Below are 27,705 nucleotides of genomic sequence, written 5' to 3'. Positions count from 1 at the left end.
AGAGGGTATCATGCTTAGTGAAATAAGTCAATCGGAGAAAGACAACTATCATATGATCTCCCTGATGTGAGGAAGAGGAGATGCAACGTGGGGAGTTAAGGGGGTAGGAGAAGAATAAATGAAACAAGATGGGATTGGGAGAGAGACAAACCATAAGTGACTCTTAATCTCACAAAACAAACTGAGGGTTGCCAGGGGGCAGGGGGTAGGGAGAAGGAGGTTGGGTTATGGACATTGGGGAGGGTATGTGCTATGGTGAGTGCTGTGAAGTGTGTAAACCTGGCGATTCACAGACCTGTACCCCTGGGGATAAAACTATATGTTTATAAAAAATAAAAAATTAAAAAAAAATGCCTGTCCGAAAAAAAAAAAAAAAATGAGAGCACGTCTGTCATGTTCCTATATCCTTGGGGCCTGATGCACACAGTAGGTGCTCAGTAAATGCCTGTTCCCTGCATGCACTAATGAGCAGATGAGGGGCACGTGGCTGGCTCAGTCACGAGAGCATGCAACTCTTGCTTTCTCAGGCCTGTGAGCTGGAGCCCCATGTTGACAGTAGAGGTTACTTAAAAAAAAAAAAAAGAAAAAAGAAAAAAAAAGGGTAAGTGAACCCATGCATGCACCCAGCCGAGGCAGGGGGCTTGCAAGAACCTGAGAGCCTGGAGAGGCAAGTTCATGGTCACCGGAGCACAGAGTGGAATGCAAAGATCAGGGGAAAGGGCCTGGAAAGATCATCCAAGGCTAGACGATGAAGGCTTCCTTCGTCACGTTTTGGGTTTGGACTGCATTCTCCCAACCAGAGAGACGCAGGAGGGCTCAGAGCCTAGGCAGTCGGCCTATAACGGAAATGGTGCCTGGGAGCTCGGCTCGCTGTGGGGAGGGGAGGCACTGGGAAGCAGGTCAAAACACCCAGCGGAGAGCAAACGGAGGGCCAGAAGGAGTAATGCGGTAGGAGCTGAAGAAGGAGAGGGGGCAGGACTTGGACACTCGAGGAGACAGACGGCTCAGGTGAAGATCCCAGACTGGATGAAAGGCGGATCTTTTATTTGTGTGATTTCGAAGAGCCTTTGTGCCACTGGGCGGATGTTTCCAGTTGGAAGTCCACAGCAGGAGCCCGCGATCACAGTCTGGGTGTGTGACTTTCAGGCGGGGATTGCGGCCCCTGGCCCCCCTGCCTCTGTCATGGTCACGAGTGGAGGGTCGCCCACCCCCCCCCCACTGCGCCCTTGAAAATGCACGTAAATACGTGGCTTTGTGTTTTGGGGCTTGGGGGGCAGGAAGGACCCTGCGAGCTGCAGATTGCTCTAAGCATTTTGGACAAGTGCTAAGCTGGGCTTCTACATCTCTTGAACTTTCTGCCGCCCTCTCTTCATATTTCATAAAAATTCTTTAAAACCAACTATAACCACTACAAGAAAAAGTAACCCAAACAAAGTCTAAAAAAGGCTGTCAGGGGCTGTGTGAGCCTCTGCACCTATCTTAATTTCACTCGCACAGAGCTCCATGCTATAAATGCTCACAGCACCCGCGCACCAACTCACGCACCAGCAGCTGATGAGGCCGCCTCAGTGCAGAAATGCCAACTCACCAGGCTCTGAGCACAGAAATGCCAGCTCACCAGGCTCTGAGCACAAACCAGGGATGTTTTAGGAGGTCTCAGGTGCAAGACGAGGTGGACAGAGAGGAGGCTAGAGGCCTGCGCGTGTCAGCTCTCTGGGGGTGAGCGACCACAGACAGCTGGTAAACCGGACAACTCTGGGGGCTGTCCCCAAGGGGGCAGGGAGTGGGCTGGTAGGTGTCCAGCTGCTGTCCCCGGAGGCCACGGCGGAGGCCCAGCCTCCCGGAAGGGAGTAAGTGCTGGGGGGAGCCCTCCCCGGGCAGGATCATACAGCGGGTCCTCGAATAATGTCAGGGTTCAGAGCATTTAACTTTTAGTCCCCCCAAAACTATTAATAATAGCCTCCTGCTGTCTAGGAGCCTTCCGGTCCACACAAAGAGTTGACGATCCCACAGTGTTACGTTTACCATCACAGGGAGCACGACACACATTTAGGGGACCCTACTGGGTTGACGGAAAAAATTCTACCCGTAAGCGGACCCACGCCCTCCAAACCGGTGTTGTTCCAGGGTCCGCTGCCGTGTGAAGGGAGCACGGGGAGCAAAGGGGGAAAACCCAACTGGGCCAAGAAGACAGGCAAAACGTGGGAAAAGGAGCTTCCTGTGAGGAAAAGAACTGGAAAAGTACGACAGTGACAAATGCGTATTGCGTGTGAGAGAGAGAAAGATCTTTAACAAGCAAAGAAGCTTGGAGAGGCTGCGCTCTGTGTGATTCCGACTCTAGGACTTTCTGGAAGAGGCAGAACTATGGAGACAGGAGAAGGTCAGTGGTTGCCAGGGGCTGGGGGAGGGGAGCGACGAACAGGCAGAGCAGGGAGGGATTTTCGGGCAGCGATGCTGTCCCGTGTCCTCTTGTCATGGCGGGTACGCGACGTTCTGCACTTGGCAAAACCCCACAGGACATACCACTCCAAGAGTGATGCCTCATGTAAACTGTGGATTTTGTGAATAAAAATGTCCATCAGTTGTATCAAATACACCAGAGCCACACAAGACGTTAGCGTAGGGGTCATGGTGTGCGAGCGCGCGCGTCAGTGGGCAGGAATAGGGGAGCTCTCTGGGAGCTCTCTGCTCGGTTTTTCTGTAAACTTCAAAAATTGCTTTAAAAAAGTAAAATAGATTACTGGGTGGCTCAGTGGGTTAAAGCCTCTGCCTTCGGCTCAGGTCATGATCCCAGGGTCCTGGGATCGAGCCCCGCATCGGGCTCTCTGCTCTGCGGGGAGTCTGCTTCCTCCTCTCTCTCTGCCTGCCTCTCTGACTACTTGTGATCTCTGTCTGTCAAATAAATAAATAAAATCTAAAAAAAAAAGTAAAACATATTAATAAAAAATACGACGGAAAGTACAAAGGTGTCTGTTAGTTACATGGGAGTTTTGTGCAAAAGCCTGACTTACGGCATTACAAATACCACAGCCCTAGAACCTCTTAGATAATTCTTTGCATCTATTGCATAGGATTCTGCCATCCCACTAGCTTCCAGGGCCTCCCTCTCTCATCTTGCCCAGAGGGGAATGTTGCTTTTTGAACACAGAGAAAAAGTGAGCACAAGGCCTACAAAATAAGATCTTGATCTTTAAGAGAAATAGGAAATCTCGAGAGTAGCCTTTCTTTCCCTGTGTTCTCCCATCTGCCCCCCACTGCCCCACCGTCCTCCCTCATGAGAAAGATCATTCTAAGGGGGGAAAAGTGAAGCACTCAACAACTTAGCAAGATTCTCGGGAATTAATTCAAACTCTAGTGGTAACTTTCATTGTACGCATGTCTTAGACGTTGGCTAGTGCTAGACGGACAGATGGCTGGCGGGAAATGGTGTCAGTATGAGCAGCCTGACCTCGGTTATTAGTTAAGGCTCTTAGACAGGCTTCGGGCAGTCAAGATGTAGGAAGATCGCTTTAAAACGCAAACAGAGGGGCGCCTGGGTGGCTCAGTGGGTTAAAGCCTCTGCCTTCGGCTCAGGTCATGGTCCCAGGGTCCTGGGATCAAGCCCCGCATCGGGCTCTCTGCTCAGCAGGGAGCCCGCTTCTCCCCCACCCCTGCCTGCCTCTCTGCCTATTTGTGATCTCTGTCAAATAAATAAATAAAATCTTTTAGAAAATAAAAATAAAAAATAAAAAAAGTAAAATGCACACAGATGTATCTGTATTCAAAAGGTAAGCTGTGTGAATCAAAACATTCTATATTAAAGGGATGAATAGGTTAAAGTGAAAATGTATAAATGTAAAAATGAAAATTCCAGATATAAGAGAGGGGGTAGATTTCAAAAATGAGGTGGAAGACTGGCTTGGTGGGGACTGACTCTTTGTACTTCCATTCTTTGTAACCAGCAAGCTGGTTAGAGCTCTCGGCCTGGCACAAAGACTTAAGAAGTCATAGGATGGAAAGAATTCCTACATGGTTCTGAAACCGGTATTTCTGCCACACTTAGACGACACCAGAAACAACGGACGAAAAGTGAAATGTTCTGTCAACCAAATGTCTTATCTACCTAATTTTTTTAAATGGTTCTGAATGATTTATTCACAGAAAATACCTGTTGTTTTGATCACCACACAGAGTTTTTGAAGAGAAAAAGGACAAAAAGTGCCCCCCACCCCGCTGCCAGGGGACTGCCTTTTCCTTTATGCTTCCAAATAAAATGATCTGGCAAGACAGAGGGGTTTACGCCGAGCTGTGTCATCCCTAGAAGGTCAAATCCAGTCCTGTGCGCATACAGACAGCGGTGAGAGCCTAGGCCTCTGACAGCCCCGCCATTACTGTCCCCAGGAAACGTGTTGCACCCCAATCCCAAAGCCACTCACCTTCATGCCCTGAATGTTCTTCAGCAGGACATCTCCGATTCTTTGGTAATCTCCTCTGATGTGGGCATTTGAGCGGCCTTCCCTGAGAACAAAGGCAAAAGGTGGTGGGAAACGAAAGCGTTAGCAGTGGAAAAGCTCCCTGAACGAGTCCCAGCCCCAGGATCCTACCAAAATAGCAACCTTCCCGTCTCCCTTTCCAGTACCTCTCCCTTCTCTGGGTATCACTGAGTATTAGCACCGGAGGGACACCTGGAAATTTCCCCAGTCATTGTGCAGACAAAAAGAAGTCGACTTGTTCTTTATTAAAAGATGGGGAAGAACTATTTTGTCTTCATTTTAATTTGGTCTCATTTTATAGTTTCTCCCCATCCACACTTGGGTGATTCTGGCGTCATTAGAACAGCATGGAGTTCACGAACAGACCAGGTTTCTGCCCCTTAGAACCCTTAGCCTAGAGCAGACAGAGAGCTGTGTGCAAAGCCCTCAGGAGGGGAAAAACAGGACTGAGGGGGTGCAAGGGACCCATGCATGAGGAGGTGGGAATGGGTGCAGAAGCAGGCAGGACAAGGGGTCCTAGGTATAGGGAAGGTCCAGAATCCCCCCGGAGCGACTTGCCGGGTGATTGCTGACGAAGATGTGGGCACCTTCAGCAGAGTTTTGGGTGTATTTTATTTACATTTCTTAAGGCTCTGGGCTGCAGCCACTGTTGATAAGCCAGGGGCTTACACACCAGAGGAGAGGAGTATCGGAAATGGCAGGTAGGTACTGAGCACGGGCTGCCGTGCTGAGCACAGTACAAGCACGAACTCACTGACCCCTCGTGGTGGCCTCATGAGGCAGGTGCCCTCTGGACCACCCTTAAGCAGCTTTAGAAACTGAGGCACAAAGAACCACGTGGCTTGCCTAATGTCAGCTACCACAAGATCGTAAGCCTGAACTTGAGCCAAAGGGGTCCAGCCTATGCCCCTCCAAGCACGGCGCCAGTGGTATGTGTGAATTGAAGCACTGATGAGAAAAGGATCGTCCAGAGGCAATTAAAACACCATTTACAACAATGAATCTGGCTATTATCTTTAAACCAACTGTTCAGGAAAGCTAGAAGCCAACTTCAGTGAAGGGGATGGGTGAGAAAGAAAAAAGGTAAAAATCTGGGCATGGCGCCTTGAATCGGAAGTGTATAAAACCCTGAACCCATGTCAGGACGGGCTGTGATTCAACCCCAAGGATGCCATCGCTCTATGCCTCCAACACTAGGAGAGTGACCTCCCTTCCCAGCTAAAGCAGCGCTGAGCCTGGGAGCCTTCTGGAACAGTTGTCGGGATGGGCAGAGGAAGGCGGAAGAATGCACGCGTGTAAGGAAGCAAAGCCAGGGGCTGGGAACATCGGAGGGGCTGGCTCCTTGCCCAGCCCCTGGCTTCCTACAGCAGACCGAGAACGACCGGATTCATTCCCTAGGTTCTAACTAAGCATATGCCGTATGGATGACGTCATACGGGAGGTGGAGCCCGCAGACGCCCCACCCCGGGTGGTCGATGACATCACATGGGAGGCGGAGCCTGCAGACCCACCGGGTAGGTAAAGCTTCCCTGGGATAAAGGGACAGAGAATGTCCATGATGCTCCCAGCCCGGGTCCTCAGGGCTTCTGGATGCTTTCTTCAACCCATTCCTTCTTCCTCCACCCTGACACAGTATCTCCAAACCTTCCCCTTCTTCTTAGCTGCCAAAACAACCATGGTTGGCAGAGTGCCTTACTCACTTCTCTTCCAGTTAAATATGGATTCTCTCCCCATCACACAGTCGTTCTGCCCCATGCTCAAACGCCACGGCAGGGGCTCCAGTATCCCCCCTTGTCCGTCTCTCGTATCCTCACCCGCTGGATGAGATTCCCCCCAAAATGGGGCCCCTGGGGGAAGTTCGAGCAACGGACTCAGACCAGGCTAATCACTGCCTTGTAGTCTCCATCAGCTGCAGGATCGCGGCATCTCTGGATTTCCAGCAAACGGTTATAAATCCAGTGTCTACGGAGAAGCAGATCACTTGGCCATTCTGTCGGTCCTGACGTGTGCCTGCTTTTAGCTGTGAGTCTGCTGGCTGCTCTTCTCACACGCTTGGGCGCAGAAAGGAGCTCTGGCCTGAACCGGAGGCTTTCTGCCTCCTGGGAACACCCGTCCCCTGCGCCTTCGCCATCCCATGAAGCTCCTGAAGGAGCTGGAAAGCTCCCCTTCCCTTCCCCCACTGCCCCCCAACACCTGAACAAAAAGCAAGACCCAGCTCCTGAGCCACGATGTACTGATTTTGACAAAACGCCACACGTTAACAAGAGGAGGGAAGACGCGCTGAAACTTGATTTGCGGGTACGTAGATACTACTTGGAACTTATGTAAGTGACCCCAGACCTTTCAAACGGGCATGCCATTTGACAGCGCAACTCAGGAAGGTCTTCACTTAGTTCGAAGGACATGATTTAGATATTTTAGTGAGAGGCCTCTGGATTGGGGGGGCAAGGGGAGAAATGGGGGGGAGGGGGTCTTGTGGCTTCCTTAATATTCCTAACAAGCAATTTCCTCTTTCTCACAGATAACACCCTAGCCCAGGGGAGAATCCAGAGCGGGAAAGCGGACGCTGAGGGAGGGGCAAAGCCCAGCGTGGAAATCAAACATCACTGACTTCACTTTCTTTCTTCTTCTGCCAACTATTTCTTAAAAGAAAATGTACTCCTGTTAAAGCCTCAAAGTCAAAGGGACATTTTCCTGCATTGGCTTGCTAGCAGAGCCCTGTTTCTGTCTGTGGCATCTTTACTCTTGTTTTAGAAACAGCTCCAGTTTCCCATCACCACTGCCCTGTGGCCCTGTGGGGGGTGGGGGGAGAGGCGCAGACAGTGAGGTGGACGAATTCAAAAGGGGCCAACTCTAGCGGGTGTGCGGAAAGCAGGCTGCGGCCCCGGAAGTCATCCCAACCATTTAGGCAGCTCTGCCCGCCCTCGGTATCCTCCCCTCTGCGGCACACAGGGCCGGTCCCAGCCCCACTGTGGTTCCAGAACGTGGAAGTCCTTCCACGGGAACAGGACAGAACCCGAAACTCCTGCTGCCGCCTCTAGAAACACCGTCCTGTTTTTATTTCCTGCCCCCCCTATCTGCACGTTCAAAGCATCTGCTTTATTACGAAGAACTAAAAGGTCATTTCATTATGAAGAACATGAAAAAAGTAATTATAACTCTTCCAGAACATCCTCTGGATGTTAACCTCCCAAGAAAAGGGTCCTTGTTTGGAAGACGGGGCCACATATTTGCTGCCTGTGCAATTACCGCGCCACAACAAAGCTGAAAATTCCTTTGACAATTTCTCTTCGGAAACCCATGTACTTGGGTGCCTCCTGGGTGCTCGATTCTGACCCGTGCGCCGCGATTCACGTACGCCCTGGAGCAAGGACACACGGGCTCAACACAGGGCTGAAGGCACATGCTGGTGCGTGCGCACGTGTGTGCGCGCGCACACACACACACACACACACACACACACGAATCTCCAAGTCTTCCTGACTCTGTACACACTTCATTCACCACTACGTGAGCTGCTCACTAACTCAGCAGCAGGCAGAGCAAGAAGAGGAAGGAAAGAAGGACCAGTTCCCTGGGGGAGGGCCAAGAGCGAGGCCGTCTACAGGGCGTGGAGGGAGCCCCTGCACCCGAAGGCTTTGACTCTGACCCCCCAGGAAACACAACACTGGTGGCAGGAGCAGGTGGGCAACACCAACGGAGAAATCACACTGTGCTCCCCCATGCACACCCCAACCCCAGGGTCAACCAAAACTCTACGTGGAACCCTAAAACCGTGCACAGCGTGTCCACAACCTCGTTAGTGACACGACCCCCCACAGGCTGTGCTATCCCGAGAGCGGGACGTCACGTCTGGCTTCCGTCAAGGGTCAGAGAAGATGCTTTACTGCAAACGCAGGAAGTGACCAACCCCACTGGGCTGTCCAGGTAGTCTCGTACAGTCCGGGCGTGTTCAGTAAGCACTCAGGCCTCCCCTTCTCACAACAAACGAGGCATCATCTCAGACCGAAGCACAAAGCTCCAAGCACCTCGGAGCTGGGGCGCGGCCGGCCCACTGGGCTCTGGGTCTGGACGCCCCCTCCCCTGGGAGATGGACTGAACCTTGTGAGCCCCCATTTTTAGGCCACATTTGCAAATCAAACATCATATCCTTAACTCTTGCTAGTCCCTGGGGTTTCCAGGACTTTAAAAATGAAAAAAGTCTATAATGACACATATTTGTCTATATCTAAGTAGAAAGACAGTGTATAAATAAGTAAGCGAATAAAGATAAATCTCCCATTAATGTGTGGGTGAGGGAGGGTGGCTGAGTTCAAAAGCAAACAATTTAGCCAGAGTAATCGGTTAGATTTATATTCTAGACCCAACACTTCTTTATATATATTTATATGTAATACACGGAACATCTATAAATATATTAGCCACATGTAATCTATGTAGATTTCAATATTCTTTGATGGATCTTAATATCCTTGGAGATCCCTGGAGAGGAAAATCCAATTACTTTGCATTTTAGTTTGCATCCCCAGCTGTGGGAAAGATGTTCGTGCAAGAGGCGTCCTCACTGGGCCTGGGGCCCTTGGGATTGTCTTTGGGCGCCCACAGGTAAGGGACTCCGTCCCTGGGCCAGCGCCATCAGAAGGCAGACAACCCGTTCTGTGGCAGGGGTCATGCCCATCCATGATAACCCCGGGACGCTTAAGGCTCTGGCTTTCCTTCTGGGGTTCAATACCAAGTTCCCTTTAATAAGAGGAGCCAGAGTTACAACCCCACCCACGGGCAGGCTTGACAGCACCCAAGTGAGACCTGACGCAGTTACCGGGGTGCAGTCCTGTCCATGAGCCACCTGTGAAAATGTGACAGGACGGAAAAGGGGTCTTAGGCTCATCTGCCACCTGGAGGGGGGGGGCTCTTTCTCAAGTGCTGTCCAGCAGAAACCCACCTGCGGTTCAGGCAACTGGAAAAATTGTTTTCATTTTCCTAGGAAAGCAGCTTGCTCTCAGAGCACAGTAGGCTCTACAGCCAGGACAAGGCAGAAAATCCAAGGAAAACTAGCTCCCACATAGGACGGGGAACATGTCTTTTTACGCATGTGTTAAAAGGAAACAATGACCACCACCCCTGGAAGCCCAGATGGACACTGGAAAGCCAGCTGGGAGAGAATATAATGAAATCCCAGGGTCCTCTATGTGTCCTTCTTGGCTTTGAAACAAACATAAAAATTTAAACTTATATAAATAAGCATACAAGCGATCCCCCCCGCACAGTATACGGGTAAACGCCCCACACAGATTTTTTCCCATTGTTTAGGCTAATTTTTCTCATTTTTCTTCCACTGTTTAAGCTTCCAAGCGGTTTTCTAGGTAGACCACATTGCCTTGTCCCCCATGAGTTTCACTGCCGTTTACTCTGAGAACAATGACTTTAAACCCTTTCTGCATCGTCTTATTCTTTCAACCAAAGAAAAATCTTCGAATAAAAGCTCTTACATGCAAGAAGTAGCCCCAGTGTGGGTGAAGCGGGGAGTGCAGGGCTCAGAGAAGCATCCAGAGTCTTCCTTTTTGACAGCTAACCTCAGAGATTCTGAATTCTAGGCAAGTGGACGTTGGGTCACGATGGGAACAGACGACGGTATTCTTCTGTCTCCCACTCCCGAGCTCCCTCCCCTTCAAAGCCTCGAGAACTGTGCTGCCCTGGACAGTATCCGCACGTGGCTGTTTAAATCTCACCTCTACTTACACTAGCCTATTTGACATGGTCTGTAGCCACACGTGGCTAGTGGCCGCTACCAAGCATTACAGACACAGCACAATCCATCACTGCCAGAAGCCCCACCCGAGAACATCGCTCTGGAGAGAACAGGGACGAGGCCTATAGCTACCTCTCCTGCCCAGGTTCACGGGCTCCAGCGAAATCAAGAAGTGAGGTGCCGTCCTAACTAGTTTTATCCCGACCAACTCTCAAAGCCTCATTTTCCATAGGGAGGGGAAGGCGGGCCTAATTCCACAGGATTGTTTCGATGGTCCAACGAGACAATCTAAGGGAAAATGTTTGGAAAGATGTTGCAAGAAATGTGAGGTGCTTTACGGTACACATGTTGCCCGTCTTAAAGCCGTCATGGTACTTAACACCTCCAGAATACGGACGGTGACTTCTGTTCTGGGAAAAGGGTCAGATGCCTGTGCATCTCTGGGCTTGGCCCAAGTAGAAAATAGAGCAGGAGCTCTTGTGCTCCCCCCAGATGTCCCTTCTCCTTTTCATATCTTATCAGGCTGCCTCCTCCACACAGAGCAGAGCGAAGGATGAAACCAGAATGAAGAATGGGGAATGCACCATGTTTTGTTTGCTGAACACCAAGAAGAGGGACCGAGCTACGGCAGGGATGCAGTCCATGTTTGTTGAATCCACGAAAGCTGATCCTGGCCCAGTCTGCTGACAGAGGGATTCATGTGCACTCGGCTCGAGGCCCTGAGGTGGGGAGATGGCCTCAGCCACCAAAGCCCCCATGTGTCACTGGGAAGGAAAAGAGGTGCGTCATACCCTTGCCCCATCCACACATCTGTGTGCGAGCGTGCATGTGCGTGGCCAGGAACGGCCTGAGCAGCGTGGGTAGCACAGGGTAACAGGCAGCGGGCAGGGCTGGGGTTTCCTGGGATCCAGAAGCTGTTCTCATGTTACAACAGTCAACCTGCTTCTTTGGAGTTCTCTCCCTCTAAATGTTAGGGCTAAAGCTGCTGATGCTGAAGGCATAGGGTCAGTCAGACCGGCTGGTTTCAAAAACCAGCTGTGCCCTTAACTAGCTGTGTGACATCTACCAAGTAGCTCACCCCCTCTGGGCCTCATTTCCTGACCTGTGAGGTAAGGAAAGAACAGTATCAACCTGGTGAAGTTCTTGTGAAGATTAAATGACACGGTACACGAACTGTGTTTAACAGGAACACAGGAAACATTTGATTCACGTTGGCCAAAACTCACCAAAGACATCGGCAAGCAACTTACACTTTTTTAATCAAAGGAATAAAATAAAAGTGCTCCTAACACTTAGCAAGAGCCTTGTCTCAGACTGTAATGGCCTTGACATCCCTGGGGACCTAAATCAGAGCCAAGCAGAGGCCCTGAGACCATGCCCTCTGCTCTCGGTTCCATGCACCTCGGGCCTGATTCAGCCAAAGGCAAAAAACACCACTGCTCACGAAATCCTGGATGCTGTGGGGAGTCACGGAAACGACACGAAATATGGGTCCTCAGAGGTTCCTAGCACATCACATACATGTTAAAAAGTAACAAGCAGGGGCGCCTGGGTGGCTTAGTCGGTTAAGCCACTGCCTTCAGCCCAGGTCATGTTCCCAGGTCCTGGGATCGAGCCCCTCATCAGGCTCCTTGCTCAGCAGGGAACCTACTTCTCTCTCCGCCTCCGCCTGTCTCTCCACCTGCTTGTGTGTGCGCGCTCGCTTTCTCTGACAAATAAATAAATGAAATAAAAATTTTTAAAAAGATAAATAAATAAAAAATAACAAGCAAATCCAGACGCCTCCCTAAAACCCAAAGAGGAAAGCCGACAGTTAATAGTTTGCACTTTTTTTTTTAAAAAGATTTTATTTATTCATTTGTCAGAAAGAGAGACAGCACACAAGCAGGAAGAGAGGCAGAGAGAGAGAAGAAGCAGGCTTCCCACTGAGCAAGGGGCCTGATGCGGGACTCGATCCCAGGGCCCTGGAATTATGACCTGAGCCGAAGGCGGCTGCCTAACTAACTGAGCCACCCAGGCGTCCCTAGTTTGCACTCACTGAAGAGAAGAATGCCCAACAGCCCGCGGGCTTTGAGAAAAACTAGTGTGTGGAGGGAGGTCTACTTCTTCTTCCTCCTCTTGTTCCCTCAGCAAAAGGTCGACACATGCAGTTGCAATCTAAGGCCCTGGAGAAATTCTAGAGAGAGAGGGCAGAAGGCTGGGTCAGCAGGTCAAGCGGGAAGGTCAAGAAGCAGTTCAGCGAGATGGGGAGGGCAGGACTTGGAAGCCACGCTGCCTGGGTTCAAGTCCACCAATAACTCTGCAAGCCGGCCGGGCTATTCCTCCTGCTGACCGAGGCTCGGTCCCCTTGTCCCAACCTGCCTCTTCCCATCGCACAGCTGAAACAAGGCGGGTAAGGGCTCAGAAGCACGCCTGGTAGGTCTTATCAGTGCTCTTGTTTCTACTGTGACCCCTTGGGGGTGGCGAGAGAGGCTCCGAGGACACGTGGCAAGGCTAACTTCTACAGGGTCACCTCTGGTATCACCATGCCCGCCGTGGCCATGTCACCCTTAGCAAGTCTCTTGGTAGATTACAAAAAAATCCAAATCCATTTTTGCAGATTCAAGATCTAACGCGGTTCCTTCTGCAGACAAAGGCACCAGGGGGCCAGTGTCGACCAGATGCCACGTACTTCCTGCCACTTTTGAGAGGACACACATCACAGGGGAGTAGGCAGAGGAGAAGGGGCTCTCGGGGAGCAGAGCTGACCTCCCGAAGCCAGGAGCAGAAGGATGGATCCAAGAGTTGGGGACACAGGTACTGGATGGGGCTCCGGCGGGTTCCCGCTGAGTGGCCCAGGGCACCCCACACACTGGCGGATTCACCCCCAGCCCCTTTCCAGGTGGAAAGTCTTGTGCTTCATCAACACAGCTGCAGAGGCACAAGCCAAGGGCTGGATCACACCCAGGTTCAAGTTGTGCGTCTGTCACTTACAGGCTGTGTACGAGGGCTCGCAACCTCTCTGAGCCTCATTTTCCCCAAACATACAACGGGAATAACACCTACACTTGGGGAAGTGTTTTCAACACGGGCGACAAGCTTCTTTGGTAGAGGATCAGACAGTATCTTGGGGTCTGTGGCCCATCCAGTCTGTGTCATGAGTATTTAACTGGGAAAAGAGGCCATAGACAATGGGTAAAAGAATGGGCGTGGCTAAGTTCCAATAAAACTTTATCAACAAGAACAGGCAGCAGAAGAGATCTGGCCATGGGTCATAGTCTGCCAACCTGTTTTTGAAGATCAAAGGGGAAAAGCTGGGTGGGCGTTTAAATTTTTATCACTAATGCCAGTTTTCAGTGGTACAAAGTACCTGAAGAGTTTGATGCCACGAACTCTGCATGTGAATGAGACTTTATAAAGGCATCGACCTTCCTCACTAGCCAGGCCTCCCTCTGCTTTATGTAAGATCAGTCCCTACCCTGGACAAAATCAAGACATTTTCATGCATTCGGCAGGTATTCTGAGCGATTCCTGTGTCCCAGGCCCTGGGTTTGTTGTAGTAACAAGTACTATTTCTTACTCATGTTTCAGCCCAATATTGTTCAATCTTTTTTTGTGATGATGCAAAAAAAATTTTTTTAAAGATTTTTTTTTTTTTTTTTAAGATTTTGTTTATTTATTTGTCAGAGAGAGAGAGAGGGAGAGAGAGCAAGCACAGGCAGACAGAATGGCAGGCAGAGGCAGAGGGAGAAGCAGGCTCCCTGATGAGCAAGGAGCCCGATGCGGGACTCGATCCCAGGACGCCGGGATCACGACCTGAGCCAAAGGCAGCCGCTTAACCAACTGAGCCACCCAGGCGTCCCTTTTTTAAAGATTTTATTGAGACAGAGAGAGTGCACGTGCGAGTGCGTGAGAGCAGCGGGAGGGGCAGAGGGAGAGGGAGCGGATCTCAAGTGGACTTTGTGCTGAGCATGAAACCTGCTGCGGGGTTTGACCCCATGGCTCTGAAGTCATGACCTGAGCCAAAATCAAGAATAAGATGCTTGGGATTCCTTGCGGGGGGCTCAGTCATTAAGCGTCTGCCTTCGGCTCAGGTCATGATCCCAGGGCCCTGGGATGGAGCCCCGCATCGCGCTCCCTGCTCGGCGGGGACCTGCTCCCCCCTCAGCTTGCATCTCTCCCTGCTGTGCGCTCTCTGACAAATAAATAAATAAAATCTTTTAAAAAAGAATAAAAAGAGTAAGATGCTCAACTGACTGAGCCACTCAGGTGCCCCTAAAATGTGTTTTATATCTTCTATGAAACACAGTAGCCACATGTGGCTAATGAACTCTTGAAATGTGGTGTTATTGAGAAAACGACTTTTAATTTACTATAGATTTTAAATTTAGATCACTGTACGTGGCGAGCCGCTGTCACATTGGACAATGGACAATGCAGCTTTATAGCCTGCCTTTGTCCTTTTCTTATATTGTCTTCCAATTGTAAACCGTTCAAATCTTTGAGGAAGATGAGGCACAAAAGGTTTTGAAAACAAAATAAAGGGCTCCTGGGTGGCTCAGTCGGTTAAGCGCCTACCTTTGGCTGAGGTCAGGATCCCAGGGTCCCAGGATCGAGGCCCACATCGGGCTCTCTGCTCAGCAGGAAGCCTGCTTCTCCCTCTGCCTCTGCCCTTCCAGTCATTCTCTCAATCTCTCTCACTCTCAAATAAATAAAATCTTAAAAAAAAAAAAAACCCACAACAAAAATGGGTGAAGCCATTTGCAAACAACAAATCATTCATCTGACGAGGCCGTCATCACTCTCAAGTTCCAGTCTAGACAAAGTGGCACAGGAATGACTGGCCATGTGCCCAGGCATGCGTGTAAGGAACTGAGATGCCGGGTGGCGACGCGTCAGTGATGTAAAGAGGCTAGTTACAGTCTTGGAACCTCGGAGACGGAAGATGCGGACGATAGAGGCCTCTGCATGGGCTGTTTCATAGGTAGAAAAATCAATGCCATGAGCTGACTTTGCTGGAACAAAGTCTGTCTCAGGATTCCTGACTCACGGGGTTGTAACAAAGACTTCCTGCTCACAACCTGATTCGCCCCTGCTGGGAGCACTGACAGCCCATGAGGCAGTGGGCTACATCACACGAGAATGTTCCACGAAAAGGCACTGCAGCTAATTTTACTCTAATGAAGGGTAACAGTTTTCATTGTCCCTAGTAAACATCCCGCAGACCTCCACATGGGACCGACCGTGTCTGGAAAGGATTAGGCAATCGTGAACAAAGTTTGTGGGACGGTAATTATTATTCCATGAAGTAATTATAGGCGTCGTCTGCAGTCAACCTTTACAAGTATTTTGATGTTGGGAAACAATCTAGAAATCAGATCCTTTCCTTATGTCCACGTGACAGTAGACCCTACAGAGGTCTACTCTGGGGGAACCAAAGCTTGGGAGTCCTGTAAATTGCATGGGCAAGGGGTGCCCGGGGTGGCTCGGTCGTTAAGTGTCTGCCTTCAGCTCGGGTCGTGATCCCAGGGTCCTAGGATCCCTGTCGGGCCATGTCAGGCTCCCTGCCTGGTGGGAACCCTGCTTCTCCCTCTCCCACTCCCCCTGCTTGTGTTCCCTCTCTTGCTGTCTCACTCTCTTGTCAAAAAAATAAAAAAAAATCTTAAACAAAAAATTGCATGGGCGAAGCTGGCCTTTCCGTGGGCAGCAACAGTAGCCTCTGACAGTACAGGGATGAGGCATGGAGAGGCCGACTCTCGCAGGGGAGGAGGTTGGGTGTGGAGGGGGACGTCCATGTACACACACGTACGGAACGTGGCATGTGCTCAGGCCCGGTTCGAACACCTGCATCCACCACCCGAGGAGAGGATACTAGGGGACACCGCTCTGGCTCCAGGGACAGCGACCTTTCTGAGGAGCAGAGGAAGGCAGGAAACCCCCCACCACCCCGGCAAGACGGTGTCCCTGCCCACCCTGCTTACAGGAAGTTCAGGTGTGTGGTGAGCTCAGGAACACGGGCTGTCCAGCCTCTGGACGTCCAGCCTTTCTAGCATCTCCCAACACAGTCCCAAGTTCACACACAGGCCGGAGAAGCAATGCGCTGTACCACGGCAGGTGTCCACCCCAGGGGAAGAGCATGGTGTCTGACCGGCTGGCACAATCGTCCACCTCACCCCTTCTGGGACAGTTACAAAAGCTGCGAAGTGTGCTGTCGCTTCCCAGGGGTTGAGGATCAAGCCCCGCGGACCTCACAGAGCAGTGGGGCAATGCAGGGAAGCAATACTGGGAGACGGAAGAGCCTCCAGGAATGAGGAAGGTGCTGGAAAGGCAGCTGGAAAGGTAGAGACCGCACCGCGCCCTTGGGGGCGTTCTCAATGTGGAAGCACTCAGCATTCGGCTCAAGTACAATTTCAGCTTTATTTTAATAAAAATGTTATTTGTCGGAGAGAGAGAGAGGGTGAGCATAAGCAGGGGAAGCAGCAGACAGAGGGAGAGGGAGAAGCAGACTCCCTGCTGAGCAGGGAGTCCGATGTGGGACTCGATCCCGGGACCCCGGAATCATGACCTGAGCCGAAGGCACATGCCCAGCTGGCAGAACCACCCAGGCGCCCCACGATCTCAGCTCTAAAGGGACATCCTCGGGGCAGTTTAGCCCCCCGCAGCCGGTGCGGGTGCTCGGGGTCAGGCTCAGATCGAAGGTGACCCAAGCAGCACCCACGCCCACTTCCTGTGCTCACCTGCTGCTGCCTGAGGTTCAAACCAGTGACTCAGGGATGCGCCAAGGGCAGCCCACAGGGTGACAATACAGGCGCCATCCCTCGTGGCCAAGACACCGTTTTGAAGCTTTGTGACTCAGGGATGCGCCAAGGGCAGCCCACAGGGTGACAATACAGGTGCCATCCCTCGTGGCCAAGACACCGTTTTGAAGCTTCTACTCCTAGCCTGCACTGGACGACTTAGGATTTTCTTTTTCTCTTTTTAAAAAACCGGCGGTAAAAGGTACATGCATGGGCTGCCTGGGTGGCTCAGTGGGTTAAAGCCTCTGCCTTCGGCTCAGGTCATGGTCCCAGCATCCTGGGATCGAGCCCCGCATCGGGCTCTCTGCTCAGCAGGGAGCCTGCTTCCTCCTCTCTCTCTGCCTGCTTCTCTGCCTGCTTGTGATCTCCGTCTGTCAAATAAATAAATAAAATCTTAAAAAAAAAAAAAAGTGCATGCAGGCAGTTTGCCATCTTCACCATTTCCTAGGTGTACTAGCGGTTTGGTGGCTCTAAGGACGTTCCCCGCGCTGGGCAAGTGCCGTCCATCCCCACGTTTCATCGCACTCGGCGGGACTCGGCTCTGCGCTGAAACGCAGGCTCTGTGCTGCCCTCACCCCGCACCTCAGTAACCACCCGCTTATCTTCCGTCTCTAGACATCTGATTCCTCCGGGCCTCTCCTAAGCGGCATCATCCAGGGTCCGGCCCGGCTGGTGTTTCGCTTAGCCGGTCTTTACGCGTCCCCAGTGCTGCAGCAGGTGTCCAAACGTCCTTCCTTTTTAAGGACAATTTCCCATTGGATGACATACCACATTCTGTTTATCCACACACCTGTCAGCGGGCCCTGGGCTGCTCCCGGAGCTTTTGGCCACTGTGATAATGAGGCTGTGAACGTGGGGGCAGAAGGAGGTGTCTGGGTCCTCTCAAGTCTTTCAAATACCCGCCTAGGAGTGGCCCTGCAGGGCCACGTGGTAATGCTGTATTTAATTTCTTGAGGAATTCCTAGGCTTTTCTTTTAACGATACGCAGCTTCAAAGAGCTGGAATGATGAGCTTTTATTCGTTTTTGTTTGTTGACTGTCCACCGTGACGCCACTGTGAAGATGTGCCACTTTGGGGGAAGGTACTGCTCTAAACCATTCTCTGACCCTCCCCTGGTCACCCCCACTCCGTTTCCGCCACTGGAGTGTCCTCGTGAGACAACACGGCTCCACGTGTGGAATTCCCGATCACTGTCTGCAGGAGGGTCCCCACCTGACAGAGAAACTTCCTTTCTGCTCCGAATGGACCCCCTCCTTGTCTCTCGACTCCAGGGTCCAAGTCTGCTCCTGCCCTTACTGCAATGCACTCTGTGTGCCAAGCCACTCTCCAGACACGCTTTCCTCTGGGACCCTCCACTCCCCCTTGCCCATTCCCCCCGCCCCAAATCTCTGGTGGCTTCTTTATGTTCCTTCACTGGCTCTGGCTCAGCCATAAGCGGCACATTTATGGAAGGCTGCCAAAGAGGTGTTATTTATTACAATTCTGTCCCTGGCTCTCCTCTCTCTCACCATTCTTCCTTACAAGATGGAATTCTTCTTGTGGATAATTTCCCGATCCAGACCTGCACCCGATTTCCTTCCCGAGCCCGAGACCTGCGTTTCCAACTGCTGGTAGGACTTCATAGTTGACCCCTCAGAACTGGTGTGCCCCAAAGCTAACTCATCTTCCTTTCTTCTTTCCATTTCTTAAATTCATAAGCATCCTCCCAGGGAGCGAGGATCCAAGCTCTCAGGGCCTCTCCCTTCCTTTCACCTTTAGTCCCACGAGGCCCACTTGCCTGCTCTGTGACATCTCGACCTCTGGTCTCTCCACCCTCCTAGCTAGACCCCTGCACGCCTTCCAAGGGAATCTACTCCAAGTCTCTCCTAATACACGCAGCTGATCCCTCTGGAGAACCACGTGCGCCCACAGCCTATCCCAAGTGCCCCCCTGCATGACCCAGCTCCCCGGGTCTTCATCCATCTCTGGGGAACAAGTTGGCCCATGTGTGCTCGGTGCCTGCAAGGCATTTCTGGGCTCGAATTTGGGAAACTCTGTTCTGAAAGCCAAAGGTTGTAAGTGGCTGTCTCTGAACGCTTTTGAACAGCCGAGTAGAACATTCTGACTTTCAAAAAAGAAAAGCATTCTGGATGTTTTCACAAGTCACCAAACCGGTTTCCTTGTTTCTGGAGACACAGAGTAGCCTGGGCTTTGGCCAGGATGGAACAGTCCATCCTCCCGTCGGGGGCGATTCGTCAGGAGAACGCAGCATTTAGATACACACAGGTGTGCTTACTGAGCAAGGGGGTTCAGCCTCCTTGTGCAGGAAAGTGTCCTGGTAATTCGTCTGCCCTAAGGCCTCCCATGGCTGATGGAACCATAGGGACAAGCTAACACAGAACTGCGCAGGAGAAGCCTGTTGCTTGTCACTGCAGTATGAAATTTGGGGGAATTTAGGTGCGCGGTAAACTTAGGATCTTTTTTCCTCATTAACAACAGTCATTTCAAACAGTATCACTGGGGGGCGCCTGGGTGGCTCCGTCTGTTAAGTGACTGCCTTTGGGTCAGGTCATGATCTCAGGGTCCTGGGATGGAGCCCCACATCGGGCTCTCTGCTCAGCGGGGCATCTGCGTTTCCCTCCCTCTGCCCCTCCCTCTACTTGTGCTCTCTGTCTCTGTTAAATAAATAAATAAAATCTTAACGTAAAATAGTGTCATTGAATAAAGTCTGGAGTTTGGCTGATGGTAACTCAGCCATGGGAGTTACTGAGTTCGGACAGACAGAAGCCGCTGACATCGAGGGAAAGGCAGGCATGAAGGGTAACGCAGAAAACTCTTTAGTGGCAACTTCTCTCGAAATCTAAAACTATTTCAAAATAAAGTTAATGTAAACAAATGATCAGCTCCCCTTCCCGGCCCCCGTGGATGGGGCAGAACTCGAAGCCCTTCCCACGTACCCTCTCCTTTAGTCCGCGGGACGGCCCTGCGAGCCGGAGACCACACCGCACACCTGACAGCTGAGGCCTGGAGCTCTGCAACAGCCGCAGGCAGCTAGACGGAGACAGCTGGTGGTGTTCCCGTGAGTGTGGACCCAAGTCAGGACACAGCCGTCCTCGTCTGCGCCAGCCAGCCCGGGGTTTCCCGTGCATGTGTATACCTCTGCGCCTGCTTCTCTGTGGCCTGTCGGTCAAGACTGCAGTGTGAGCTCCTTCCTTAATAAACCTCCCCATGTTCCGCTTTTCTTAAATACATTCACTCCCGGGCTGCCTCTGCTGTGTAGGCACCAAGGGCCCAGAGGCTGTTCGAGGCAGAACCTGCCAACGATGCCCGGGTGCCCACAAGGGACACGGCGTGGGGGCCTGGCCCTCCTCCTCCTCCAAGCCTGCCTCCTGCCCCCAAGACCGAGAGCCCCCCGCGGGCAGAGACTCACACTCGGACACCAGGCTCGCTCGTCCCCTCGCGCACCTGTGCATGCACACGTTCCCAGGAGCCATAACCAAAATGCAAAGCAAAGAATCCGAGAATCCTAGTTAGTCAGAGGAACTCCCTACCAGTGGCTCCAGAAAAGGAATTTCTCAGTCCCCTCAAGAAGTGCTTTAGAAACACACGTTTCTGGGACTCCTTCCAATGTTCTGATTCAGCAGAGCTGCACCCGGACGGGGGGATCTATTTTTTCGAAACTCACCCCCCACCCTGGCCCCCAAGGTGACCTTGAGGCACTGGCCGGGTTTGGGGTTTCTCCTAATAGATAAATGCCTTCTAAAAACAGTCGGCCTCCGCTCAAGAAACCCTGGGCTGGGGGTGCTCACTGCCTCATAAGGCAGTCTCTCACGGCTAAGCGTCAGCGTTAGGAAATCCTTCTCTATATTTAGACGCGTTGTGCCTCTTTGGAAACGTCCTGTTTAAATTTCCTGCTCTGGTAAAGCGAAGACGACGCTCACTCCCTTTTCCATGTGACCAGCCGAAAGAGAGCCAACGTGTATTCTACAATCTTCCCTCTTCTAGGACAAATGCCCATGGTTCCAACACCACTTCTTTTTTAATGAAATGCATTCTCTTATTAGCAAATGTAAAACTCAAATTTCAAATGTGAGACTCAGAATTGGGCCCAGTGTGCTGAAGGAGCCCTGAGCCTTGAAGGTTTCGTTTTTCATTCTCTGGCCTTCTTCATGTCTAGGACACTCAGGACAAGGGTTCCTGCCCTTGGTGACACACTGGAATCACCTGCGAAGCTTCAGGAACCGCTGGTGCTCAGGTCCTACCTCTCGGAGATTCCAACGTAACCAGTCTGGGGTTCCGGCTAGTGATGGAGAATTTTGTTAAAGGTTCCAGGTGATTGGAAGGAGCAGCCAATGTTGCGAGTTAGAGACGGACACCGGGTCCTCTCCGCGTTATTCTATCCTCTCACACTCATTCATGCAGGCTTTCTGCCCGGAACCCCCCCGCCAAGCAGGTCTTCCTCACTACGCCCTTGAGGAAATGATTAGCTGAACTCAACAGCAGACTTTTCCACGGATTCCTGATAAATGTCACCAGTCTGGTTTGGGTCCACAGTGGCAAGGATGTGGTGTGCCCTTGAGCGGCGTATCGACGATCTGTTCTCTCTCTAGCTTTGAGTCTTTTGCATGTAAAACATGAATAACATTACAGATCTTTGAAAGAAACTCCACTGGAAATCCTCTGGGAAACATGGGATAGCAGCCGCTTTTTAAGAATTGGCTCTTCTTTCACAGTTAAGGGCTGGATACTAAAAACTGAAGGTCACAGATAAATCCAAGAGCATGCCATTTATTCCTAACTTCCTAACTTATTCCTAACTTCTCTGTGGTGGCAGGAGCTAGCTGAGGCCACGATGCTGGGCTGCCAGGGTCCCACTGGTGGCATTTCCTGTGTGTGACCTCCCCAACATTACCAAGGTCATCTGCCATCATTTAGGTGGATGGAAGTTGCTAGGTGCTCAAGATGGTCTGAGCCTCCGGGACGACTTAAGATAAGACTGTTCAACACACATGTCATTGGCCACACAACGAACTGTGGCTTGGTTTCTCCAGAGCTCTAAGTTCTTCACCTCCCCTGTGAAAGCAATACCGAGCTCTGTAGGAATGATGAGGCAATGTGCTAGGGTAGAACGCAACCAAAAGCTTCCAAGTAAACTTTGGGAGGTAAAATCAGAAGTTAGAGCCTGTAGAATCTTTTTTTCATTTTGACAAGTGGCCTTTCTCGTACATTCACACAACCAACCTAGAGTAAACCTTTCCAGTGGGGTTCCCAATCTTGCCCCATTTTCAGTGAGGCCGTCACTCAGTCCTGGCTGCGCTCCCCTCCCTGGGGCCATCTTGGTCAAGCCTTCGGCCTCCCCCTATTGTAGGGCGAGATCTGCGTGTTGTCGTCTTCAAGTACACACACAGCCAGACTCCCAAGCACGTTCCCTTCACGACACAGGAAAGCAGCCCTGCGGACCTGGTCAGCCAATGAATCCCATCGTCTGGGATCACCTGGGGCGAGACCACCTCAGCCACTGCTCCCTCACACTCCCGGTCACTAAACGCCCTGAGAACACTTTAAAGCAAATTGTCCCCTACAGTGAGGAAACAGTATACAACGGCGCCACCTCTGCCAAAAACTCAGAAGCCTCTTGCTATTTCTTTCTGGAATTTGTAAATGCATGTTTGGTAGACAGTCAACTCCCCGAGTGTCTACACAGAACAGGCTTAAAAAACAAGAACAACAAAAAGCACACCTGAAGAATTTTCTGTAAAGGTTCCATTTTAGGGAAGGGTATATTGGACTTTGCCTCCTACGGGACACGGAATATTTCCTGACTCCTAGCACCACCCTCTTCTTCCTCTCAGATTAATGTTTTCTTTGGTATTAAACAGACAGACTTAATGTTACTCTGAACCAATCTACTCATTGACATTTAGATAATTTGCAATCTTTTAATTCTAATAAGGCTATCAATCTTGTCATGTCATCTCCCATTATAAATGCATCCTTAAGATTAACTCCTAGCTGTAGGATTTAATGTGCAAGTGGGTGGTACATGGGGCCCTATGTTTTGCTAAGCACTTAACACCATGTCATATAAATCTGAAAAGCGTGTGAGACATACAGATGCTTCAAAAAGGACTGTAAGGCCAGCGCAGGGAACTACCGCCAACACCTGCAAAGTCCCCCCACATGCCTCTACTCCTTAAAGCCCACATTGGCTTTCCAGAAGGAACTACCATCTTTATGTTGTGAGTTTCACTTACTCATGAGAAAACCCGTGCTCCAAAGAATTGTAAGCCAAAGGGAACAAAAACCCAGGATGACATCTAAATGCACACAGAATTTAACTGAAAACCATCTTGAGGTTGGCTCACCTTAAGCCAGGTTCTTGCTTTTCTCTTCGGTCATGACAGCTGTGTACAAGGAATGACAGGAAAACGGGAGGGAGCAAGGAGAGAGAAGGGCGTGGGGACGCGTGTCATTGTTAAACGTGATTGTGCTCACCACAGGGCTAGTCGCTGTTCGGTTTCCTTGAGAAAACTTGTATGAAATTTGTGCAAAGGTTCAAAATTCGAGAAAATGAGACTTTTCAAGGCTTCGGGCATGGCGTCCTCTTTACTCACCGCACTCTGAAACCACTGGAACAAAAAGAGGACACACACGGACACGTGAATGGTGGCCTGGAGGACACAAGGCTTTCTTGCTAAATCTGGGGGCACCCGGGAGCATGAGGGGCTCCCGGGCCTGACTGCTTTTCCCTTCTTCCTTCAGATGGGGTGAGAAGCCCCCAGCTCATTCTCAGGGCCGCCCACAACTTGTTACCGGTGGATTGTTGAGGTCAAGAGAAATCTCTGAAGTGGGCAGCTACTTCCAATCAGGACTGGCATTTTGGCCAACTCACTGGGTCCCCACTCATTTAGACCACGGCACCCCCTCTGCTTCGATCCTGTAGGAACATCGATCGCTGCTCCTTTGTGAGAACGCTGAGCCCCAAGAAGGCAGGACAAGTGAGAGAAGCCACTGCCTTCACACAGGTACTCGACCCGCTGCGGGGAGGCGGGGCTGTCCCCGCCCTCCCCTCCCCCAGGTCCAGCACCTGTTCGAGCACCTGCTTGGGCCACCCCCCGGCCCCGCCCCCAGCTATTCACACCCTAAAGGCACAGAAGCCCTGCGATTCCCACTGGCCTCCACTGGCCTCCACTGGCTAGTTCTTTCCCAGAATCCGGGGATCCTAGATACCTGCAATGCTTTGAATTTCTTTCCGAGACTCAGTAGGACTGATTAAAATAACAAAAGGCAGGCTTCCCGCAGATTTGCTGACGTGGCTCCATTTCTTACCAAGGCTAAAACGAGGCTTCTGTTCACCTCTGGGGTCTCCCTCAAGCAGAAGGAGCTACATTTGATGCCCGGCAGAACACTGCTCTGCCCTGGGTGCCACGCAGGCAAAGAAAGGTTTCGTTTTAATTTTCTTCATGTTAGGAACTTCCTTCCTTTGCACTTGAAAATCACAAATGTAAAATTTTTTTAATAGAGCATGTTCCAAATTAAATATACTATTACCGTCTAATTTCTATAACCCAGAACCAAATCCTTTTAATTGGATTCAGAGAGCCCAACATTTAATTAGATCCAGCAACTCTCTGAAAGCTACATGGGTGTTGAGATAAATTACGCAACTGAATGCTCTAAGGGAAATGCGACACATACCGAGGTGATGACCTCAAGGTCCTTCAGATACGTCCTTTCGGTGGTGGATACCTCCTTAGCAATGAAGTATGCCTTGTCCGTTGGGGATCTCTGCAAAACCCACAGGAGAGACAAGATGTCATAATCTTTGAGCACAAGCCTCTAAGAATGTCCTGATTAAAGCGACACATGGCTCATTTTCCATTTTCTGTACACGGGCCTCAGGGCTCAAGAAACTCTTACTGGTTTGCCTTTCTGTGTGAGGAGCTAGGAGAAGAGAATGGATTCCCATGATGCGGAAAAAGCCTGGGAACGTTTCCTTCTACATAAATCTTACCGGCAGTCAAAGGCCTCCAATGAGTACGTTGGTCACCGTGAAGGACTATTTATTTAAGATGGGGCATCGGAGGCTCTAACCAACTAGTAAAATATCAGAGCAATGCCGTCTTCCAGGAAAAGAAAGAGAAGCTGCACCGGCCTCTGTGGGGAGCAGGGTCTGGTGGTGTCGGTGTATGGGAAATGGGAGCTTGAGTGTCCGTGGAAATACACGGTGGCTGAGCTAAGGGAACAAAGAGAAAACAGCTGGCGACACCACCGTGACTCGGTCCCCTGGAGTCCTTCACTTAGGTGAGCAAGCACCTGTCTACAGTGAGTTGGCCACGGGCAATCCTGGCTGCTAGCCATCTTGCCTGATTCCATGAGAGTGTGCCCAATTCCACCTTTGGGGATACATACGAGAGCACTGGCATCGGAGACTTGGGACCCCTGGATGCCCATGTTTCCGGCAGCAGCACTGGAGACAGCCAAAAGGAGTGAGCGACCCACGTGTCCCGACAGACAGGTGTATAAGCACACTGTGCTCTACCCACACAATGGGATGGGACTCAACCTTAAAAGGGAAACTCTGTCCCACATTACACTGTGGATGACCCTTGAGGACGTTGTGCCACGTGGAAGAAACGTCAGACACAAAAGGACAGATAAGCAGTTGAATCCACAAAGACTAAAAGCAGGATGGTGACTGCCGGGGGCTGGGGGAAGGGGATGGATGGAGATTTCCTGGAGAATGGGGACAGGCTCGGTCTGGAACAATGACAAAGTACTGGAGACAGACAGACAACACTGTAAAGCTACTTCATGTCACCAGCACTTCACATGGCAAGTGTTACGTATACTAATGCAGTTAAAAAAAAAAAAAAAAGAGCAACGCGTGTGCACGAGGGTCCCCACACCTTTCTCCGGCCTTCCTCCTCGTCGTCGGTGCGCGGGCACGCCTGGTCGTTCAGCAGCGGGCTGACCAAGGGGGACGCCTGCTTGGTGTCGGGGCTCAGGTTGGGAGACAAGATCACGCTGGCGGGCACAGCTCCTCCCTGGGAGTTGATGGACAGCTCTGAAAGGTGAGGGCTACCAGTCAGGGAGTCTATTTGGGGATGAGAAGTATTAGAGAAAAAAAAAAAATAAAAGTAATTCCTTCTGTGACTGGATCACTACTTTCCATTTTCCCCCAAATCAAATCTTTAGAACCTTGACTACCATTCTGCACATCGAATGTGCTTCACGATTTTCTAGTTTTTCTGTGAGTTGCGGCTGCCTTCATACTAAAAATACCATAGTATGAATGAGTCAGTGGAGCCAGAGTTCTGTGATTAATAAGGCAGAGAACTCTGCTCGGGGAATGTGGAGAAGCATAGTGGATCCCCAAACGGGATCTTCAGCTCCTTACTACTGCCTGAGCGGCTACGAATTATTCCAGAAAGACAGTGTCTCTACCACCAGGAGACATGAGAAAGGACTAGGAAAATAGAACTATTCTAAAAGGAAACTAAATGGCTGATGTACCAGGACAGACTATGCCTTGGAAACAACTGGCCGCAGCAAAGGAAAGGACGAGCAGCTAACTCCCCATTCTACCAAGAACAGAAGCAAGCTTATTATACCTGGTGATGGCATTCCGGGTCTCTCTCACTGTTTGGGACAGAAACACTAGCACCACATGCAAAGCTGGAGGTCATTACATTATCACAATTCCCCTTGATGAGTCAAAAAGTGACAGGTCATTAATGATTCCTCTGCAAAGGATACATTAAATAATAGGAAAATGTATCATTACCCATTATACGTCAGCCAAAGGAGAGGGTGTGCACGTGCAACGTTTCGCCAACAGAATTTTGTGAGTCTCCAAACCTCAACCCACGGAAGCCAACCGGGACGTTTCAGAAAAACACTCTACCTGCGTGTTTCCACCTAACACATTTGTTAATTCTAACACAGGTTTGCTAGGGCTAGCGCGAGGGTCGACGAAGTTCAAGGAGCCTGCAGTGCCGTCTGTTACCATTCTAAGGAAAGACGATGTAAAACGCTTTCTCATTTTCCAAAATGCGGTTTCAGCTCAAGGCTATTCCGCACACTGACAAGGATCTTGGAGAGAAGGTGAAGTGCCGTTTTCTGGGCATACCCCGTTTTCTTGACAGCTATCCTCTCCCTCTGGATTCATCCATATCCACTTTGAAATTACAAGATGGGATGGCCTAGAATGGAGGGTAGTGAACTTGATATCATAGGAGGAATGAACCAACCATGAAAAACCACCAGCCCCTGTCCCGTCCCAGCTGGACCAGGGTCGCCAGTTGGTGTCGCCAACACATACGGGGAAAGCCAGCACACCCAGAAGAACAGCAAAAAAGCAGATGTCCCGCTACGGGACTATGGGTCAGTGCAACAGTCCCCGAAGAACGAGACTTGAAGATGTGAGCAAGATTAAAGAAGTCTGCGTTTTAAAAACCCCTCCACGGAAATCCTGGCATTTTTAATATGCAGCACTGTTAGACAAAGACCCATGCACCCCACACTCCACCAGACCCAGCGAAACCCGGAGAAAAAGGCCAGAAATTGCTTCACAAATGTCAATTTTATTGACACTAGTGCACAACCGAATACAATGATTTCGAAAGTACTGGAACTTGTCAAATAGAAATAGTGACAACAATTAGAACCGCAAATGTTTCAAGGGTCTACGCTATACTCTTTAAGAAAAAAAAAAAAAAGGTCACAA

At 50.7% G+C, this 27,705-nt stretch overlaps 1 protein-coding gene across 2 annotated transcripts in view; it reads right to left on the bottom strand.

The window, feature by feature from the left end:
• LOC111146978 (FERM, ARH/RhoGEF and pleckstrin domain protein 1) overlaps nucleotides 1-27,705 on the bottom strand; it is a 274,223-nt gene that overhangs the window by 19,643 nt on the left and 226,875 nt on the right. The window contains exons 14-17 of one of the 2 annotated variants that reach the window (XM_022502783.1): nucleotides 25,886-26,073; nucleotides 24,675-24,764; nucleotides 23,472-23,605; nucleotides 4,416-4,497 (exon numbers count right to left, since the gene is read on the bottom strand). In XM_022502783.1, the coding sequence (XP_022358491.1) occupies nucleotides 4,416-4,497; nucleotides 23,472-23,605; nucleotides 24,675-24,764; nucleotides 25,886-26,073 (494 nt within the window). The remainder of the gene's footprint in view (nucleotides 1-4,415; nucleotides 4,498-23,471; nucleotides 23,606-24,674; nucleotides 24,765-25,885; nucleotides 26,074-27,705) is intronic. The other variant, XM_022502784.1, reaches the window with a different exon arrangement.

Source organism: Enhydra lutris, unplaced genomic scaffold (genome assembly GCF_002288905.1).
Source record: "Enhydra lutris kenyoni isolate GAN:26980312 unplaced genomic scaffold, ASM228890v2 scaffoldscaffold15, whole genome shotgun sequence".
Taxonomy (NCBI): domain Eukaryota; kingdom Metazoa; phylum Chordata; class Mammalia; order Carnivora; family Mustelidae; genus Enhydra; species Enhydra lutris.
Note: the sequence above shows the minus strand (reverse complement) of the source record. Positions and strands in the feature narration are given on the sequence as shown.